General features: G+C 33.5%; 1 protein-coding gene across 3 annotated transcripts in view; it reads right to left on the bottom strand.

The window, feature by feature from the left end:
* Window positions 1-22,483, bottom strand: part of RPGRIP1L (RPGRIP1 like) — an 80,733-nt gene that overhangs the window by 40,477 nt on the left and 17,773 nt on the right. For 2 of the 3 annotated variants that reach the window (XM_074913405.1, XM_074913406.1), the window contains exons 7-15: window positions 20,890-20,995; window positions 17,021-17,167; window positions 15,792-15,865; window positions 11,621-11,760; window positions 6,366-6,472; window positions 4,805-4,984; window positions 4,039-4,156; window positions 2,524-2,976; window positions 889-1,040 (exon numbers count right to left, since the gene is read on the bottom strand). In XM_074913405.1, coding sequence (XP_074769506.1) covers window positions 889-1,040; window positions 2,524-2,976; window positions 4,039-4,156; window positions 4,805-4,984; window positions 6,366-6,472; window positions 11,621-11,760; window positions 15,792-15,865; window positions 17,021-17,167; window positions 20,890-20,995 — 1,477 coding nt within the window. Of the gene's footprint in view, window positions 1-888; window positions 1,041-2,523; window positions 2,977-4,038; window positions 4,157-4,804; window positions 4,985-6,365; window positions 6,473-11,558; window positions 11,761-15,791; window positions 15,866-17,020; window positions 17,168-20,889; window positions 20,996-22,483 lie in introns of those variants that run through there. The other variant, XM_074913407.1, reaches the window with a different exon arrangement.

Below are 22,483 nucleotides of genomic sequence, written 5' to 3'. Positions count from 1 at the left end.
CAAATTCTGTGAGTTAATCAAAGGTATTTTTAACTCTTTTAAAAATAATATTTGAAGCAAATGTTACAATGTTATTAAACATGAAGTTATTCTGAAAATGCCTACATTGACCTTTAATAGAATTCATACACTAAACATACTTCTTGGATTACATCATCAAATCCACTGAGATTCTAGTATAATATAACTTTACATTATGGAATAATATAAAACATTAAAGTTACTTCAGACTTACAGCAATTTAAACAGCTGTAGATAAAAAAAATTGCCCATTGGAAACCAAAGTGTTTTAATTTATACATTTCAACCTGATTGGTTTTATTTCTTAAATAATTGTTAGAGATGTCTCAAAGTCCCTTCTTCTTCTATCTATGACCCGTATTTAAATGTGATTACACAGTGCATTATAGTATCAAAATTGTCTTAATTATCCAGGAAAAAAAAGAGCCAAACAAAAAACAATGGAAATGTGAAATAATCTCAATCTCGTAATACTCAAAGATAAAGAATTTTGAGACCATTCTGAATAACATCTTCACCTGTTATACTGATCTGACACCCAGCTGGTTTAACATTGTACTAGAATGAAACATTAACAAAGTAAGAAAATGAAATATAATAATTTTAAATATTCTAGTAGCAATTTCAGTAAAAATAAATAACTGAAGTTTAAGACTTTGTCTCTTCAGGAAAGCTATAATTCAACCGTTTTTTAATCTTGTTATATGAAAAACATGTCATTCAACTGCTAAAGATACTTTCCAGTTCAAGAACCTTTAACTTTGTTAACCTTGAACAAAGCAAAACTTGAAATAAACTATCTGAACTGAACAAGTAATTTTGACCAGCTTATTCTAACAAAACAATGAAGTACAAACCCAAACATACCTGGAATGGTTGTTCCTGTTCCCTGAAATTGGATGTTATGTATCCCCGAGCCTTTGACCTCTCTTTGTAGAGTCTAATAGCCTGATCCATAGGAACTCGCAACCTGATCCAGTATTCTACGGTACCATAATTTTGAATGTTTTCTTTGATTCCTAAGGAACAAATATATACAGAATTGTATTAATTTTCTTTTCAACATAAAAGTACTTAAATCAAAAGCCAAGAAATGCCACAAATTAAAAATTAGTTATCTTGCGACTATGCATTATGACAGTGATTGTGACACAAGACGCACAGTTCATGTTAGAAACAGAAACAACTACTCCTCTGGCTCTACAAGTATGATCCAAAACGTGACCATTTTTTCATATTGTAAGCTGTGATACTGTCTATGTGTCTATACAGTCACGTCAAGTTCATTATTCTAATCTCTTTAAGGCAAATAAAATTTAGGACAGTTTGGTATGTCAAAAGTTGGAAATGTCCCATGAAGTGGTATGCAGTTTAAATTACTGTCAAGAATACCACTTAATAATGGCTTATCAAACCAGATTTTTGACAACACTGGGCAGTTAGAGGTCTCTGAATATACTGATCTGACAAAATGCTTCTAAAAAAAAAAAAGTAAGCAGCACAAATTAAGTACTTCTTTAAAAAGGCTCATACACTAGTATAAGAAATATGAAATGTAATCACCAGCACTTGCATCTTTTTGATGCCTTACAACTGTTATATGAAGACCTCTAACTTAGCAGTTTAAATTAGAAACACTATAACCAATTCTTTATTTATTTATTGATAACCAATGAGGGATATATTGATGACATTTGGGCTAGATATAAAGCACTGATGTTTGATCGCCTTATAATGAAGAAATGTTTTTGGTTTTAATGGATATTCTGCCAAACAAAGAAACTGCATATGCAAAAGTAAAATAATTGAATTTCATTTAAATCTATTACAAGACTTCACTGAAATTACAGTATGTTTCACAGCTGAAGTAGAGCCCCTTGTATCACTAACAGTCTCAGAGAATGAAACTTGCATTGAACAACTAAAACCCAGTTAACAATATATAAAATAATAAAGCAAAATGAAAAAGAATATCAGTAATTTAAAAATATCTTCTCTATAGTATTCACAGAAAAATTCTAACATCTGAATAGCACTACAGGGCAATCAAGTAACCACTGTAGTTTTCTCCGTGTTGTTTTTGTATAATTCTGTTGAATAAGGTGATACTACCTTTTATTAAAATTATTTACGTGTGTAGTAGTATCACTTCATAAGTAACCTTTATACAAGACAAAGAATCACTTGCTATTTTCAGACAAGATTTTGTAATGCCATTTCTAGAATGTTACATACTTTTAATGTCACATGCTTCATTTCAGGATCACTATATTAACACCATCTTTGCCCTCAGCCACTATGGGCAAAATTGCACCTGTCAGACCTTTCCCGTAACTATTGTTGGAATCACCAGAACGTGCTGCACACCCAACAAGAAATATCATGTTGTATACACCCTTTTTTACATTTTAAAATAGCAATAAACAAACCTGTGGCCAAATATACATTACTTAATTGTCACAATACTGCATCAAACAGAATACTTTTTGATATGTTAATTACCAACTAAATTCGCTGTGCTGTAGATTTTCCCATTGTTTTCCAAGATTTCATGAAACTTCAGTTCACAGGCAGCAACTGTTTCATAATCTGTGCCGTATGCATGATGGACCTCAAGTGTGATACTGTTTCGCTCTATATAGTGCAAGAAGCAGTCATCAGCCTGCACAAGATACTGAGAAGTGAAGTCATATGATGGGGTACGCCCATAAACTACTGGGGTTGTCTGAAGTTCGAAGTCATAGAATGCATAAGTACAAAAAGTTGCAAGTTCATGGTCATCAAAAGCCTGCATAGCTCCAGAAGAGAAGATCACTTTGCTGATATGAATTTCAAAAAGGTTCTGTCCTCTTTCTAAATGTAAAGTTTCATCAAATTCATCTACTGGATCACCTGGCAATATTTCTGGTCTGGATTTATATGGTTTTGTACCGTAGGCAATATCTCTTAGTTGGGCTGCAACAAATAAAATAAAATAGTTACAATACAACTGTCCTGTTTAAAAATAAAATATAATTAATGACAGACTAGAAAGGAAAAAAGCATAACTCAATTACATTAACAACGTTACTTTCTTAAAGGCATAACCAAAAAAGAAATCACACATTTAAAATCACACATCTACTGCTCTCTGAGCATAGTGACAACAATCAAGAATACCTCCACAAAGGAGCTGCTTCAGTATACGTAAAAGACAGGCACAGGTCCCTACCAATTAAAAACACATTACAAGGGAGTTAACAAGTAAAAATTCAGAAGTCTTATGCAATGATCAAAGTAAGTATCACCATGTAAATGTATTAGAGACTTAAGATACACATTTTTGTAGGGTTGAACTAAATTTGCCAGGGAAAAAAAAGAATACATCGAACTTTTAACCCCTGTAATATCTTGAGTGGACAGAACTATCAGCAAAGACCTTTAACGTGCTGTCCAGCCTCACGGGGGGTAAATGGTGAACAAATCAAAATACATGCTTACAGAATTAGGACATAAAGCATCATGCAGCCCTTTAGAACAGGGGATGCAACTTGGAGACAAACATGAAAACTGTTATGACATTTGGGTTCGTAAGGTATCCTACTTCAGGCTTCCTACGCACCTTTCATGTGCTGAAACCATTAAAATAGCATTTTAAATTAATCATATTGAAATGAAATATTATACCATGATTTGATATTTTTAGCAACACATAAAGTGATTATGTAATGCTAGGACAGCAAAATAAAAGGTTGACCATAAATGTATGATTTCTTAAAAAACAGACGATATACCAAAGTCTGGTAGTTTTATTCTTATTCAGCAATAGCTGCAGCATAAACTGCTTTGTTGAATTTTGTTTGATTAAATAACCTTAATCATTTAAGTCAATGAAACAGCACACAGATAATTTTCCATGAAAGAACTGACCTTCCTACTAGTTTCAGCAATGGAGAAGTGTTTCAACTAAAGAACAAATTTACAGCAATAATTTGCAAGAGATATTAAAAAAAAATAAAGAATATACTTTAAAGATACCTTCTAATTTTCTGATGCGTGCAGCTCTAATATCAAGAAGGTGGACATACTGTTCTAGTTTTAACTCATAGTCTTTCTGTAGACTTTCCATCTTCTGTGTTACTGCTTCTACTTCGGTCTGAAAAAAAATTTGCATGTAAAAAGGACTTTTGAGGCTGGTCTGCACTGATGCTGCACGTGCTTTTGGCTACAAATTAAAATACAGTTAGATTTGAGGAAAGAGCATTTAGAGTACACAAAAATAGCAGCAATATTTAATTCAGCAATACAGCAATCAGTTTGAACTTCAGCTAAGTCTGAAAAGATTAAGAAAAACAGACTAGCTATTCTTTCGGGAGAATGGTTCTAATAGGTTTTTTAAAGATTTTGTTATTTTAAACTTAGAATAATTGAATGAAAAGTCAAAATATGATCTGCAAAATCCAGCACAAGAGCATAAAAGCGATGTTGTGGAAAAGGAAGCTTATTTGATAAGTACACTTAGTATTTTTCCTGTGACCACCGGATAAGCACGCAGAGATACTCCCAAGAAGGCATGGTTTGAGGGTTCTGATCAGGGTGAGTTAAAAAACTAAAGTTATAGTCATTTGGACCTCATGCTTTTTAAACAATATTTTCAACAACAGCATATTTTAGGCTAGGTTACCTATAAACAGAATGGCTTTGTTGCTGAATTTGCCAGTCTTTTAATTATGACCAGTTCTAGTGCTACAAATGCTTAAATGTTATTATCAGGTTATTTTTCACTGTGAGTAGAGTTTAGTACCTGGTAATCTTTGTTAATTTTGTGCTGCACAATTAACATATTCCTTGTCTTTTCAAGTTCCTGCACTGTTTCCGCATGTGTTAACTGCAGCTCTCGCATGGAGCGTTCTAAATCTTTATGGATATCATCATCTACTTTTTCCAAAAACACAAGGTCCCCATTCTCCTGCTGCTTTTGAGCCTGGAAAAAAATTGAAAAATCACTTGAAAAAACTTTTGCAAAGTCTTTGGATGTATTTGTGCATGGTTAAATGTAACACTGGGATATATTTTTGGAACAACAATAAGACAGCAAGCATAACTTTGCAAATTCTGAGCATGCGGTAACACAAAAAAAAAGAATGAGGTAGACCAGTAAGTGTCAGGGTTGTATTCAGTAATGTAATCTCGTGATTATCAGGAACCAATTAAAATGTATGAGAAATTCAGAAGCAATCACTCCTGTCTGTCCAAAAAAAATACAAAGCTCCTAATATATTTGCCTCTTATATAATTAATAATCCTGCTTTAGTGAATGTACAAAACCTAAATTGTTATTCTCAAGGTCTATGTTGCTTGTTATTAATACTAAGGTTTTAATTTTCATCTAGGTGGCTTGGTTTGGGTTTTTTGTCATTTTTCTTTATCATTACAGAATTAAGATTTGAATTTGGGTAGCAAAAAAAGATCCTGTTTACAGTAAACATTTCCTCAAGAAAATAAAACATCACTGGAACAGTGGAAACTTAATGCAAACTTGTTTTTTTTCAGTGATTTCTTCCCCCCACTTCATTTTCAATTTCACTGTAAACAATAAAACTACAGCTTATGTGCAAGAGAAAAAAATAGAATATTTAAGTTGATAAGCATTGCTGTACTGCATTTTAGAACTTCTAAGCTTATAGTATGCTCCCTTAAATTAGAGAATTCATAAATAAATTTTTTTTGAAATAAACATTACAGGAAGATGATGTGATAAGTCATTTAACTGAGAAAAAGTAATTTTTTTTTTTTAAAAATGTGAATCTGATTTAATTCACTTCTGATGTATTATCTACATAAATCTAGATTTTATCCTGGCTATTTTTTCATCTTCCTTTCTGCTTCATTGTAACTGAAAAATGACAAAAGCACTCAAAGCTTGAAGCATTAACTACTAAAAGATGCACATATAATTCAGCCCTTGAAAATCCCAGGCAATGTGTAGAAAACATGTAACGGTCAACCAAGTGTTTAAAAAAATATATGGAATCATAGAACTGTTTGGGTTGGAAGGGACCTTAAAGATCATCTAGTTCCAGACCCCCATATGCTCATTCTATGTAAGTTACCTTTAGAGGCAAGAAGCCTTCACAGAATTCTGCTGTATCAATATTACTTCACAGAAACAGAAATACTTAATGAAAAGGTGTTATCAGATGTGAATGAATATTGAAGAAATATATTCAGAACAACAAGATGCATTCTCAATAGACATGACATTTTGCTTGATATCACGAATAAACACGAATTACTTTACTTTCAAGAAGTATTAGCACTATGCATAAAACATGGAATAGGGTTTCTAAACAGAAATAGTTCACCTTCATCAAAAACTTAATGTGATTTTTCAGTTCATCTAGTTGTTGCTTATGTTCCAGGCAGCATAACTGCAGGTCTTTGTTCTCTTGCATCAGCTTTTCCTTTTGGTCTTAACACAGAAAAAGAACAAAATATTCTACTTAATTCAACATAATTATAAAAATTATAAACTTGTTTTTTCAAGTTCTTATGCATGAAAATTTAAAAATGTAGATATTAATTTATTTTGTATAGAGAAGTCTTTAGTATTAAAAAACAGAGAAGGATAGAAAACTACTCCTCTTTGATCTGGTATAGGTGTACAGATTAAAAAAAGCAAACCACTGCTATCATTAACAGGGAACCTACAGCTCTGTGTATTGACACTTTGTGTATTTCTAAATAGGAAGATATGCCCAACTCAGTACAGCTTTCTGTTTTGAGGGGAGGGAGGGAAGTGCGGAACAGACAGGACATAAAATTTGTTGTCCACCTGAATGGCTGAACACCATTCAACTTATCAGTAGAAGGTTACACAGATTTTACACAAACACCCACTAATACATAGCTACCTCCACAAGGATATCTCAATAAGATGTGAGAAAAATCTTTAGGATTAGGCAAAATAATTTAGTTATAACAACATCCCTTCCTTCACACTGAAAAGTTCTAAAAGCAAGCTTTTCTCAAAATCACTGAGGTCTCTAAGGAACAAAAGTACTCCCTCCTCCCCTGGACAAACTTCTTATTCTGTTGATAATGTATTTTCTCCTTCCATTTTTTTCTTGTTTTATTTCTGAAGGTCCCAAAGTTATATTCTTACACCGTGTACTTAAATACTATGAATGCATATTTTAGGTCAGAATGATACACATGTTAACTGTCAACCTGACGTGCAAGCATTAGCCTTTGTAATTCCCATCTGCACTCGTGGGAGCTGATCGGTAAAACATTACATACTTAGTTGAGAATATATTCTTACTGCTTTCAACAAAATAGTCCACAATATCTTTATAATGCTGGAATCTTTTCTGTTGACCCTCAGGGCATGATGCACAACTTAGCTATTTTTACAGCATGGCTTTTCAGTTTAGAGGCTTGAACTCAGCAGGAAACAGGTGGCTGAGATGCTAGTCTCAAGGGTTTTGAAATATTTCAAAAATTGACATCAGGTTAGTTTTAATTTTGTAGAGTTTATATATTAAATGACATCTCCACTAAAAATGAATCATGTGCAATGCCATTGCTCCTATACACAGTAGCCTGACTCATACACGTGTTGGGACTCCACAAGAGTCACTTTCAATTCAAACACATAATCACCAGTAAGGTTTTAATTCTCTGCAGTTATGAGGAAAATGTAACACATTTATGCAACTGAGAAGAAAATATAATTAGAAACACTAACTGCTAAAAATGAGAAAGCAAATAAGAGAACAATTAAAATAAATCTTGTGAATGGGCAGAGAAGGCAGGCCTCCATAAAAGATGGTGAAACACTTATCAGCAATTGAGTCTTCCAGACTCTGCCACTTAATATAGCCAGAAGACCTATATCTGTTGAAAAGGCTCCCACAGAGAAAAAGGGCCCCTCATGTTGTTTCTTTTCCCTACAATATAAACCAAGATTTGAATCGGCACTTTTTCCAGATATAAGGAGACAATATATCCCTCCTCAAGTACTTCCATCTCATTGTCATGCATTTTCTGACAAAAGCCACAAGCCCAGTCCTTTCTTTTTCTAATGTGTACCGCAGTGAAATTTTGGTACTAATTTTTAATATTCATTCACACTTGCTGCTTAGTAAGTTAACAAGAAAACTGTAAATGCTATATAGCAAGGAAGCAGCTTTTGTTCAAACGGAGACAATTTCAATAGCTTCTTGAAGCGAAATGGGCCAATCTGTCAATAGCACAGCTCAGTTTAACTTAGCATTGTCCATGTTGTCTCTCCAGATTCTCAACAGGCTGTTTCTATGATCCCAACCAATAAGAAAAATTCAAGACATGCACGGAAAGAGGCAGGAGGAAAGGGAATACCTCTGCAATAGCTTTTAGGGAACAGAAGTGACAGGAGGGTCCTGCCACTCAGTTTTCCCATATCCATATCCAAATACACTGTTTTTCATCAGGAGCCACTCAAACTCTCTATTGCTTGTTTCCACTTACAATACTATCAGCACTAATTGGAGCACACTTGGATTGGGGTTGGTGCTGCATGCTGGATGCTGTTTAGCTTGCTTCCCCTAATTTAACCCAAAACCTGCAACTGAAGGGGAAGAAGAAGGGGGAGAGAAGAGGCGATTCTCACACCATTGGCGACCACATCCCCCAAGAACACATAATCACAATATCAGGGTTTTCAGTAGTAAGGCTATGACAGTAACAGCACAAGAAAGAGAAAAACACTGCCCTGGAGGCTTTGGAAAACACTGCCACAGCAGTGTGAAAGGCTACAGAGCCACAAGTGGAAGTAGACTACGGAGTTGTAGATAGCCCTCTGTGTTGATAAGGGCCTTAAAAAACACTTAAGGGACCATGCAATGATGTTTTTCTCAGCTGTAATCAAAATATTGTGCCAATACTGTACAACATATTTTGCCGATATAAGCAATCCCATTCAAAATCAGAATTTGAAGAAACTTGCACTGGTGACTTCCACATTACATACATGTACATATTGACAAATGTGAAAACAATTAGAATCTTAATCAGAAAAATCCTCCACATTTGTTCACCTCCTACAAAAATTTACAGAAGGAGTTCTTATAGACCAACCAGTATCAAACAGGGGAGAAGAAAACCGTCACTGTCTTTCCCTGTAAATAGAAAGTACACGCTTCCAAGACAACTGACACCTATTTTGCTTACTATCCCATAATCTACCATCATGTAGAAGATCTATCCTCCCCCTCTTCCTTTCCAAACCATCTATTTGTCTAGGTCCCATTTCGGGCAACAGAACTGTCTTCTTTGTTAGCCCAAGGAATAAAACTGGAACTGTATTTATGCTGATTTTTTGGGGTAGCATTATGGACAGAAGAACAATATTTAGGGAGTGAAATGTATATTAATTTACTTGTATATTTAACAGGTCAGCTTTTCCTGACACAAAATAAATATTTGTCCATTAAGACAACTACAAAAACCCTGCAGTTAGTAAATAGCGTACTCTGTGTAAAACAGTACTAAAACCATGAACAACAAATGCAGCAAAGGCATGAGATTACATTAATGAAAAACAAAAATGATTTTGACATAAATATTACCAGGTAAAAACATACACTGTATGAATTTTTGAGATAAGTGACACCAATCCATGCTATATTAATTGCTTCAATTTAAGATTTTGTATTAGCTTATCTCAACCTTTTGAGACTTGCTTGAAACAACACCGTCAGGAAGATACAATGCACATGAACCAAACAGCTACTGCAATTTATGGCTGAGAATCTGGGAGATACTGAAAAGATGAGAAACAGAAGAATAAATGACTAAGGGAAATGGGGCAAGGGGAAGGGTGATAAAGCATCTGCAAATACCATGTTCTATAAAAAAAGGGCAAATGTACTCACAATGTGAAATAAATTAATCTGTTTTCCATCTAAATGTATTTAAGTATTACAAAACACATTTTGAAGTTATGGACAGAAGAATACTACTAAAAAGTTCATATCCAAATTATATAATCACTTTAAAAGAGAAATACTGAAGGAGGACATGGAAAAATGTAAGATTATGTTAATCTGTAGCATTAAAAATTTTCAAGACTTCATTTATTTTAACATTTATTAGTCCTGGGAAAGAAGTTCTGAAAAAACATTCATATGACAAACTAGAAAGGGTAAATGAGACACTATTTCTACAGTAGTTCCAGGCAGTAGGTTAAAACAAACAGTCCTTTAGTTCTCCTGCTGAACTTAAAAAATGGATGTGCAGCAAAGGCAGATAAAGTAAGTGACTGAAGAAAATCATACTACCAAAGTTTTGTCAAAGACAAGAGGCTGTAATGAAATCCTAGATACACAGTCCTTCGGTATTGTAACATAGGGTTTTGCAACATCTACTCAAGCTGCAGCAAGTTCAATTCAATAAAAACTGAAAGCATAGTAATCTGGTGATCCAGTGTAAGACTACAAGCAGCTATTAAGTACCAATATAGGGAAGGGGTGGTAAAGACTTGCCACTTAAACATAATGTCCATAGATAGGATAGAAGATGGAAGGTGTTGCCTGATTTTCCACATTCAACTTAACGAAATAATAGTACAATCTATAACATTTTCATGCTCTTAATACCACTTCACATTTTGCACTGCATAATCAAACTGTCATTAACAACTGCCTGTAACTGTCAATATGTCATAACTTCAACTGTAGCTCAAGGCACCTTATTTATTTTAATATCACTTAAGGCTAATTTTGTAAACACTTGCCATGGCCAAATAAAATGTTTAAATATTTAATCTTGTATTTGAAGTCAGTAGAGCTACTCAGAATCTTAATGGTAAGCACATGCCGAACTTGAGCCGTAATCATAAGAATTCACAACAAGTTGGCTCACTTCATTCCATTAGATTGTTTACAGAAAAATCTTTCAAAAATACACATTTGAAGAATCAACTCTAAAAAACTTTAGCTTCCTGACTGCCTGTGCTCTTGTTTTGTATACTTCATGTTGACACAGCAAATCGCACAGTATTGAGGTTAAAAAAAAGAGAAGACTGCAAAGTCTTAAAAGATTCACTGAGAATTTGTCCAGTATGAGAACTATGAAATAATTTGTTCAGTAGATTAGAAGAAAACTGTATTATTGTAAATGTGCATAGCTGTAAATTAGTGCATACTGAAAATATTAAAAAATTCTAAATTCACAAAGGACAATTAAGGACAATTAATCATCTTCAAGGGCCTATACAGGCTTCATGTAACTTTGTACAGTAAATAAAATTAGAATAGTGTTTTATAATTTGAGAGGGACTGTCAGATGGTCCTCTTTTCCATAAGAATTTTCAGTGTAGAGGACAGAAGTACAGAATAATAAGTAAATAGTAACACAACAGAAATGCAGCCAGAGTTATCTGATCCTCATTCAGCACATAACCTGTATTAGGTTTTGTACTTAATAACTAGTCATAACTTAAGCATATTGCTCAAATGTACACTTAAAAGGCAGCTCTGAAATCACCAGAAACTACACTTTTCTGGGCAATATACCTGAACTCCAACACAGGAGAATCTTGCATCATGAGAAAACTGTAGTTATTACAGAAATATACCTCTTTCTACTTTGATCTTGTCAAGGATTTCATTTTTGTATGCTAAATCAGATTCGATGGCAGCCTCTAGTTTAGAAATTTGCAGTTTCAGTTGCTGTTCCTTTAATTTCCATTGCTGTTCATGGGTCATACTGAAGACACTGCAATAAAACATGTGGCATGTGAAAAACTTTTAGAAATCAGCTTCAACAGAGGATAATAAAGAAAAAAGCTTTTAGTGGCACAGAGACCACTGTCATCATGTCTTAGGAATTAAGTAAACATATGCTGGTCTGCTGCTGTTGAAACCAAGGCGCCTTTCTCAGGCTGCGGTTAAAAAACATGAAAGAGTTTGTGGGATGAGCAAAGGAACTGGCCTTAATTTAGAGCTCCAAAGTCAGAAAAGTTGGCAGCATGCAACATTTGTGGGACTAGAAAAGGAATTCAGATGCATATCCCAGAGTAATCCACAACTCCAAACCTCAGCAACTGACAACTGACAAAACCATTCTTTCCGCATACAAAACCTCTTAATGTAGAGAACTGGGATCACCCACCTGATTTCTTTTAAATTTGTGAAACATACAGAGACTAAACTCAGTTGTCTGTTCAAAGAAATGTTGACCACAAAGTGACAGCAGTTTTCTCATACTGTAAAACAACAATTCTGATACTGATTAAGAAGCACATATAAAGTAATATTTCTCCTACTTTAAATAAAAAACAGTGGTGAGCACAGAAATTAGAATAACTATTTTGCCTGTAACACATCGTTTACTTGTAAACTACCAATCTACGTGCAATAAGAATTGCGTGGACACCACAAAAAAAAGTGTAACTCAAATTGAAACAAAAGTAAGTACGTTATATAATTAACAGTATAATTCCCAGTAGGTAAAAAGATAAAAAAATGCAATGTGCTTTTATGTAATTTAGACAGTGAGTACTATGGTCTTCATGTTATCATTATTCAATACTTGCATTCTTCTTGACTGGAAAAATGTCCTTTATCTTAACCAATCATAAACCAGTTTATTCACTTTTATATTCTGTGAAATATCAGAAAACGCAGGGTTTTTTTAAAAAAAGAGTCAGTTCCTCAACTCTTCATCTTGGTGAAGCTCACCAGTTAAAAAAAAGTTTCTACTTTACATATATAAATGTATAATAAAAAGATCTTCTGACAGCTATCTATTTATCAATCTATTTCTCCCAGAAATCTATATAAACAAAAGCCGTAACCAAAAAATACAAAATCTATATAAACAAAAGCCGTAACCAAAAAATACAAAGAAGAAATAAATATCACAGAAGGGACAGCCCATATAGCTTTGCAGACTGTACATGCCAACTGAAAGAGAACTGCCTGTTTTGATGGCTATGACTACATAAAGTGGTCCTGAGCACATTTAACTGCATTTATATTCAATACATTTGGAGAATGACCTTAAAATTAAAGAAAAAAATACTATAGCATCAATTGTAGACTCTAAAGTATATGGTGAGAGTTTATATTCTTGATTTGTGATCTTCATAAAAACAGTTCTCTCTCTGTATTTTATCTTTTTCTCATACTACATCTATCTCACCTATTTACACAATTCTCTAGGCATATACCATCTTTTAGTGTGATAGAGGATCTTCTACAGCATGCATGAACTTAAGCAGTGCTTCTAAGTCCTACAGTAATAGACACTTCACTCTGCTGTAATGCTGAAGATCATACGCAGCAAATATAAGGCACCAAATCCACAATCATTTCTGTAATACTGCATATGTACAGAAGGGACACAGCGTGTTCTACAACTGCTTAGACTTACCACTCCTCAAAGTCTGATTGGCTCCCATAAGGAAAGAATAAATCTTAGCAAGAAAAGATATCAAATAACCTTAGTTTTCAAACTTGTGAATATGTTTTCAAGTTTTAATGACTATGATACGTAGTTATCTTTAGGTACAATTACTTCATATGAAGATGTAGCTACACATTATTTCAGTTTTTCAAAAGACTATGCTGGCAGAAAAATCATCAACACATACTATGATGGTAATTCAGAATTTAGATGTTTCAAATGAAGAACATTTTAGAAGACAGGTTTTATCCAAGCCTACATAATGCTAATGTTTTTGTCAGTTTGAATTGAGTCCACTTCTGTCGCTTTCTTCTTTAGAATTTTAAGATTACTTTTACTTGAATTCATGTGGAATTTCTTTCACATTTACTGTATTTCACTGGAGTTGGAGCCATCTGGGTAACTATAAATGGTCAACCACATCTGGCACCATTTCCTTTGGAGAGAGTTTAAGCATTGCTAGATTTGCATTACAAGGTCATATGAAAACAATTCCTTCAAACCTTTTATTCAAATGAAATGTTTTCTTGGATACTGACTAAATAATAAGAGTCAACTGACAAATTCATACTTGTTCTTCATAAACTTTTCAGATCCAGTTCTGCAGTCTTGGCTTTGGCAAAATGCCCATCAACTTCAAATGGATTTCCAAAAAAATAACATTAGCATGTTATTTTGGGTTTATACTTCTGTTCCTCCATTAAAAACAGAAATAAATATTTCTTAATTACCTGGCACCTGTGGAAACTGGCTTATCCACTGCTACCAACAGGTAAGCTGTACTAACTGAAGTTGCATTGTTCAAAAGGCCAACAGGAAAAGCTGGTCATGAAACAGTAGTTATAATGAAATGATCCATTTATCTTTCTAATTTCTTGTTACCTAAATACTAACAAGGAATGATGAAACATGAATCAAAGTCTGAACGGGAGTACACGAAAAGACAGGTCATTTTAGGTAAAAGAAAAGCTGTAGATGACTGTGTTATGGGAGAACCATATGTAAATTTATCTAGTTAAACATCTTTTTAAGTTATCCCACTATGATTTAAATAGAATATAAAATTTCAAGCCAAGATTGTAAGCTGATTTGTTAGTAAAAGTTCTTTTACTAACTCCATAATGATAGTGGAGAAAAAAACCATAACAATCAGAAATATTTATAACAAGATCAGACTTTGGAGGAATCTACAACAGTGAACTTAAGCAACAGACGACCGACCAACTGCCTCTATACAAATAAATAATGTGATTATACAACTGTTACATCTCCTACGTAAAAGTGCTTTAAGCTATCGGTACTCACAGTTTTACTAATATAATTTTTAATTTCACTGTAGAAAGTACAAAAAGTATAATATTGTAAGAATACTAAACGTTTGATATCACTTGCATTGTGTTTAGTCATTGGTATTTTTTTGACAGACGCCACACTGACAAACTGAACAAACTTTAAGAGGAGAAATGATTTTGATATGAGGACAGAATTCGAGCATTTTACCAACTTTCTGAGGCAACTGTTAGCTTTAGGACATTTGTCTTCTTTTCTTACCTTCTTCAGTGTAAAAAAACCACATGGTTTCACAATAAATGAAAAGTTCATTTGAGGGTAATTTTTTCCTTTAATATGCTTGTGGCAATTGCTTATAATTACTTCTTTTCTGTACCAGAGCATTTCTGAATCATATCTGGCAATGTATTTTCATTTGCATTGTAAGCACTGCTGATACAATTTATACAACTATATATGTATAGGAACCTTAGTAATAACTCACATGAACCTATACAAAGCTTCAAGCAGAACTAGTACAAGTGAAATGGTAGCCATTACCAAAACAAACAAAACACCACTCAAAACTAAATATTGGAGAGGATGTCCAATATCAGACTTTATGTATATCCACTGAGAAGTGCTGGAAGAACTGACACCCTTTTTCCCCAAAACAAAATAAAATAAAATAAACCCAAAGGAATATATGTCTACCTAGATGTGTATTTCTTTCAATAGTAACCCTGAAAAAAAGTTATTAGAAATTCAAATAAGAACTTTTTGTGTTGAAGTTCAAAGTAATGGGACTTCTACTTATTTTTTAATAAGATTTTTTAAAAAGAAGTAATCTACTATTTCAAGAGTATCAGTACAAGTATGGAAGTTGCTCCATTTCAACAGAACAGATGGAATACAGACAGAACACCACAAAAGTTTCTATATATGCTTACTGATAAGACAAACTGTAGCATGAGTATAATTACATGTGTACACAAACACATAATATGCATATGAAGACCTATTAAACTGGACAAGAATCAAGTTTTTTATATAGAGAAACTACAACTTACCTGTTATATAGCTTATCATAGTTTTCCCTCAAGAGTTCCTTCTCTTTTTCTAGATCATTTATTCTTTCTTGTAACTAAAATGAAAAAGAAACTTTCAAGGAATGCACAACACAAAAGGAATGACAATGAATGTGTATAGACAGTTAATAATCTGTAGGCACTGGCAAGCTTTTATTTGTTCTTTTTATACAAGTCTCTTAGAAACTTCAAATTAACACTTTTTTTTTTCCCACATGAATTTATATTTGGCCCAGACAGTCCTTTTCATGATGTTTATATGAAGCTGAGGATTAGCTGTCCCAGTTGAATAGCAGTATCTAATCACATTGTCATGCAAAAATATAAAAAAAAAAGCTTTAAAAATTTTTATTTCCATGTTGAGAGTATTAGTACTGGCTAGTTAATGGCTCCTGTACAGTAAAGATTTTTTTTATTAACCATATAGAAAGAACAAGACCTTGCTTTCAAAATACTCACTAAACCAGGATATGGTTTTAAAGATATGAGATGCTTTGACCCAGAGATATACCCTACATGCATTAAGAATAGTTTAAAGGTTTGGAGGAAATATCTATGAGGTAAACTTGGTTCATGTAAAATCCATTCAAAATGGGTAACCAGGTGGTGAAACTAAATTTAAGTTGCTACAAAATTTAAGAAAAAACAAGTAAGGTTGCAGACTCTTACTCCTCATATGTTCAAGAGAATGAGGAATAAACCACTGGATTTTTAGCCCTGTATCTGGGTGACTGTTAATGATGACACTAGCCTCTGAGAGCCACTAGACATAGAAGCGACTGATCTGAACTGCTGAGTAAGATGCAATACTACACTGTAGTGTAATTAAATCAGCTTGAAATAATACTAAAAACCTAGCAATATGTGATCAATAAATCAGGTATGATTTTTTCTGGTTAACAATCCACTTTTTTAGTATCAGATTTGACATGAAATCCTGTGCTTTAACCTCAAATATTGTCCAAACACTGGTGCAGTGATTATGTGGCATGGGGACCAGGTGTGGTTCATGACTTTATGAAATGCAAGCAGCAGCCCTAGGTTTTTCTTTTTAATGGAATGAAAGTATATATATTACCAGGTCCATCTTCTAAATGTGTTTGAAAGGTCTATTCACACTTCCACAATTAAAAGGTATCCCATCATTAACTTTTCCCTTATCTATGTGTATTATCTGAGGCATATTCTAGCTCTCTTGAACATAATCTCACCTCCTCTGTCCTTCGGTTTGAAATAGTTACTGATTGCAATTCTTTTTCAAGATGAAGGCACTTTAATCGCTCCTCTCCAAGCTGTAGATTCAGTTCATCACTTTTTGCTATTAAAGCATCATGGCTGGTCTTCAAGTTCTTTTGGTTCTACGGAAAGGAAGGAAGGAAAATCCAGGAAAAAAAAAAAGAAAAATCATACAGTAGAATGTTACAACACTGCATATTCAACCAGTAGTGTCTCATGGCAGTATTTATTATATATTCTCAATGTGGTCAACAGGAGACACTCTTGAACTAAGTAACTGAAAGCAACTTTCATTACACATGGCCAGGAGAAGGTGGCATTCTTGTTGCTCTCATGAACATTAAACCCTCAGTTCAGTCATGATGAAAACGACCAAGAAATACATCTGTTAAGCAATTAAAAGATTTTGCTGTGGTTACAGTGGTTAGACATGCTGACCAAAAAACACTGCAGTAGCAAGCAAAAATGAATGCTGACCACAGTTATGTTAATCACAGAGCTTGCCACAGCTCTGTTAACCCTTAATTGTATATATGTAATTGTTTCATAATCCTAATGCACTCAGTTCTATTTCCCTGCTAGAAGCAATTTAACATGGGACCTATGATTTCTTTTACATTTTAATTTACTTCAGTGGATTATATTAAGGCACATTTAACCAATTTTAATATTAAATGGAGGATGCTGATAGAACCTCTATTTCCAGAATATTAGTTAATATTATACTGACTACATTCCACAATGCTTTAATAAGGCCTCATTCATTAAGAATTTCAATGTAAATCACATTCAAAGTATGACTTGAAACAAAACAGTCCAAAAACCAATCTCCTATTTAATAAAATGATTAAATGAAAATTCATGTCAAACACATGTGTGAGTATAGATAATGTTTAATGATAGTAGACAGAAAAAAGTTAGCTTCATTTTTTTCATATAATATTCGTACAAAGTAGATAAATGAAGAAGCTGAATGTGAATCCTGTAGAAATTGTTTAGGTTCACATGAAATCTATATGTCCTAGAAACAAAAACCCCACAGAAAACCCAATCACCAACCTGATTTTCAGCCATTCATCTCTCATTTCTCAGTATGAAAAACATCATGGAGAATAAATAATATTAGCAGTCAGTCTTATTTCAGAGGCATAATGAAGTATATTATTAATCAATTTGTAACAGTCTTTCTTCAGTGCTCCTGCTCCTCTTGCTCTGTCCTATTTCTGTGCACTGTATTTCAATAACTTTAAAAAATGACAACTTAAAAAAAAAACCCTTTTACACTCTTTCTCTCCAAATTTCTTTCCTTTCTCCTCAAAATCAGAATCCTTACAGTCTCTGACCTTTCCAACTATCTAAGTGAATTCATCTTCCCCTCTCTCAGCTTCAATTTTTTCCTCAAGTTCTCTTCCGTTTCCATATTGTGTCACTTCAAACCATGATATATGAAGAAAAAAATCCCAAAACATCACCTTGGCAAAGCTACCTTTCATAGACCATTTTACCTTCATCTCTTTCCTTTATTTCCAAAACAGTTGAAAAAAAATTCAACAATCACATTGATTCTACTGAACAATCTCATTAAAGCACTAGAAATATCCTCCTGAAAGATCTTGCTTCAACTTCATTCTAATCCTTCAGTGTCTCTGCTACTCTCCTCACAATTTTGGATTAACTATTCTCATTAACTTTAAGGGAACCATGACTTCACCCTCATTTTTATTTTTTTCCAAAATGCATTCCTTAGCTGGATATTCTTCCATATCTGAGTGTTCTGTCAGAACTTTTTTTCCATTATGCCCAAACTGTTTTCTATCCCGCTCTCCCTGGGGCATCCCAAGACTTGGGTTATGCCAACAACTGGGATGATGATTTTAGTTTAATTTTTCTAGTCTGGAATTTTATTTCTTTGGGAAACATGCCTTGATATTGTTGTCAGTTAGAAATAACTCATTTAAAAAACTGGATATATACCTCCCAGAAATATTACACAAATGAACACAGACTGCTCTCAATTATCGTTGTGAAATTGTTATACCAATTGTTTAAGAGAAGTAGCTCTCTATAGTATTTAACATTTTAGTAGCACTAGTTAGCATATTTCATATTACAAATTATGAAATCCTGAATGTTCAGTCTGTAACTAAAGCAAATATATATACCAAGGAGATCAAATATATAATCAAAACAGTTTCAGGGTCTTTTGTTCTTCTAAGCAGATTGCACAGTTCCTTCATTCAACTGGCTACATTAAAACTCTTTATCAACAAAGATGTTTTGTAAATGTTTGGTAGCAAGCTCATCTTCAGTATCACTAGATGGAGCAGGATTATAGGCTCTCATCATTCTGTGGCTTCACATTTTGGGCTGACTCAAGTTCAACGATGAACATGGAAGAATTATATGGGTTTCAATTGGTAGAAGCTGAAAGTAAATGATAACGAACTAAATAGGCATAAAAATCTTCAAGATAACCATAAAAAAAACCCACCCTAAAATGTGATCTGTTGATAAGTACTTTATGTGCCATCTACACTAGAAATTTTGGACTTTACAGTTATTCATATTTAGTAGACACGTTTCAAACGTTCAAATGATTGGAAATGGGAAAACCATTGTATCCATTATCGTCTATAAAAAAAGACAAAAACCACACTCATCCTTTTCAAAAATGCAGCTTTCACTGTGAATATTAGAAACAATGTCTTCAAATACCAGTCTGAATCCTAGGCATGTGTTTCTATTCAGCTGCTGCCAAGAAAGAGGCATAAGTACTTGACGTTTGCTGTAAATTACCAAGAAGTCGCATATGATTTAAAATGGAACAGTTTACTTATCGCTTTCTATTTAAGAACACAAAAAGCCATGTGAAACCTGTCTCTCCTGGAATTTATATTCTATGTAGCTTACCCTGTGAAAAGTTAGATTTGAGCTACTAAGAGAAAAGCTGCTTTGGCAGAGAAGATAGAGGCATTACACCAAACGGGTGGGGAGGGAAGCAAAGCAAAGAAAATGTAAAAGCAGAAAAAAATGGGAAACAAAGGATCTGAACTCTAATGGCACAAGTGTTATTTAGCATGCTAAAATAACAGGAAGCAGGCAGCAGTAAGTTTACAAGGATATCTAGTGCTTCTACCTGATAAGGCTAGGATACTTTACAAAGCCCCATTACATATAGAATTCCTACTCAAAGGAACACTCCCACTTCTGAGTTATTATCATACTACCGCTATCTGTATGCACATGCAGTTCTCCAAATACATATGGGAAGGATCAAAAAAAATGATGTATAACTAAAACCTACATGGAGTCTACCATGCAGTTGCATTCTCTGGTATTATTTTCATAAAACTGCTCTTTTTATAAATAAAATATATCTCTTGCAATAGCACTCAAACTATTTCCATGAACTTATGAATACAAGTTAAGTCCTAATGTCAGAACTCTAAACAGCCAAACCTCCCGAACATTATCAAAGACTGATAAAAGCAAGGGAGGTCTGGTACGCCTTCTTTGGTAAATCAGTACATTTAAGTCAAAGCCCTCTCTTTAAATGATCAGAAATCTCTTTCAACAGCCAGACAATCCAGTTCATTCTCCACAGTCTGCCTGGGATGGTTTTGCACATAAAATCTTTAAGACCTGCTAGACCTTTCTGAAAGAAAAATAATTTTAAGACTAAAAAGCCCTGCATATTTGGAGTGGCTTGGGTGCAATGTATGATGTGGTTCATTTTCATGTACTCAGCATTGACTCAGAATCAAAAACAGTGCATATTTATTTTCCATTTACACATGCTTATGCAAGAAGAGTAAAGGAATGTTACTAACCAAATTGCAATTACCTCTTGAAGCTGGAGAAATTTTCTTTCCATTGCTGAAAGAGCATTGCTTTTCTCAACCAGCTGTTTAAAGACCTTGATCATTTCCACATTGTCCCGAATGTTTAGCCTTCAAAATTGCATTAAAAAGAAATGCATCATGAGCTTAAAGATATTAAATGAATTACCTTATTATTTTTGTTTTGAAAAGTTGAAATCCTTTGCAAATCAGCTTTCTACAACATATTTTGGAGAAGATTTAGTATGTAATACCCAAATTAATTTCTTCTTCTATAATCCACATTATAGAATTTAGGTAAATAAACTTCTACCACATGATGACAAAGCAGCACCAGTCAATACATACACATCTGTTTATTGTATTAAACTGTATATGACAGGAAGAGAAATCAGTCCTATACTTAAAGTGATTATTTTCCATTCACTGCTTTTCCAATCTCCAAAGCATTTGTATGCCAGTAGACTACCATTTTACAAAGTTCAATTTCAGAGTTTGAACCTATCAAAAACAGCTAAGAAAAAGTGACTTTGCAATTTATACTATAACATCTTAAGGCTGGCATTCAAAAAAGCTGCAGGTATGTCTTAACTGCATAAAAATCACTTAATATTCACATAGATAGATGCTCTATGTTGTTACAATTCTAAGATTAATTTGAGAATGTACTGTTTAAGAGAAAGGATGTCTAAAATAATTCAAAATTTAAATAAATATTTTTTAGATGTTTTCCCTTACTTCAAACAGTAAAATTAAATACCATTATTTTCACAGCTTCTTCAAGTATGGGAAGAGAAACTAATTCTGATTTGTATTAATATAAAGTATGATAAAATCAGAATAAATCTTTAGCATTTGAAAAAATAATTTCTCTTCCAATATTTATCTATTTTAGACATATTGGACGAATTGTCACAATGCCATGCTGGAGCAAGAAAATGGACTACAAAGCTTACACATCTGTAAACCAGCTGAGTACATGAAATACTTTCCTTTTATTCTGTAAAATATCAAATCCTATTGTGTTTTGGCATTGCCCAGTTAATTGTCCTTACACAGAAGATAAACACACTCACAAAGCTGAGATCTTCCCCAAGAAACAGCCCTAACGCAATGTTAAAACTATCATATGTCTTAAACATGTTATCTACATAAATTAAAGTTGTGGTGACTATAGACAGCAGCACTGTCTCATGCCAGCTATTTAAAACCTAATGTAGTGGCACGTTTTTATTAATCTTGTTCCACACATCAAACAAAAGGCTCTGATGCCTTCAAAGGCTTTTTCTTGCCCCCCCCCCCCCTTTTTTTTTTTAAGCAGGGGGCTTTTTTTTTTCTTTTTAAGTAGAAAAAAGAGCAGATGATAGTGAAATTTATGATGTACAGATGTAAGCCCCATGGCTCCTGACAATCAACATTAACTATTTTTTCAACAGTGAAAGAAACAGCATTTGATTTAAACAGGTTTGGGGTACTGATACTATAAAGTAAATTATTCAAATTTGGAAGTGAAAAATTACTTTTTATTGGGATCATTTCAATTCTTACAAGAGTATATTTACCTCACAAAGTTTGTAACTACAGAAAGCATGTGCCATT

This window comes from Athene noctua, chromosome 9 (assembly GCF_965140245.1).
Source record: "Athene noctua chromosome 9, bAthNoc1.hap1.1, whole genome shotgun sequence".
NCBI lineage: Eukaryota > Metazoa > Chordata > Aves > Strigiformes > Strigidae > Athene > Athene noctua.
The sequence above is the reverse complement of the archived record's forward strand: the minus strand, read 5'-3'. Positions and strand labels throughout refer to the sequence as shown.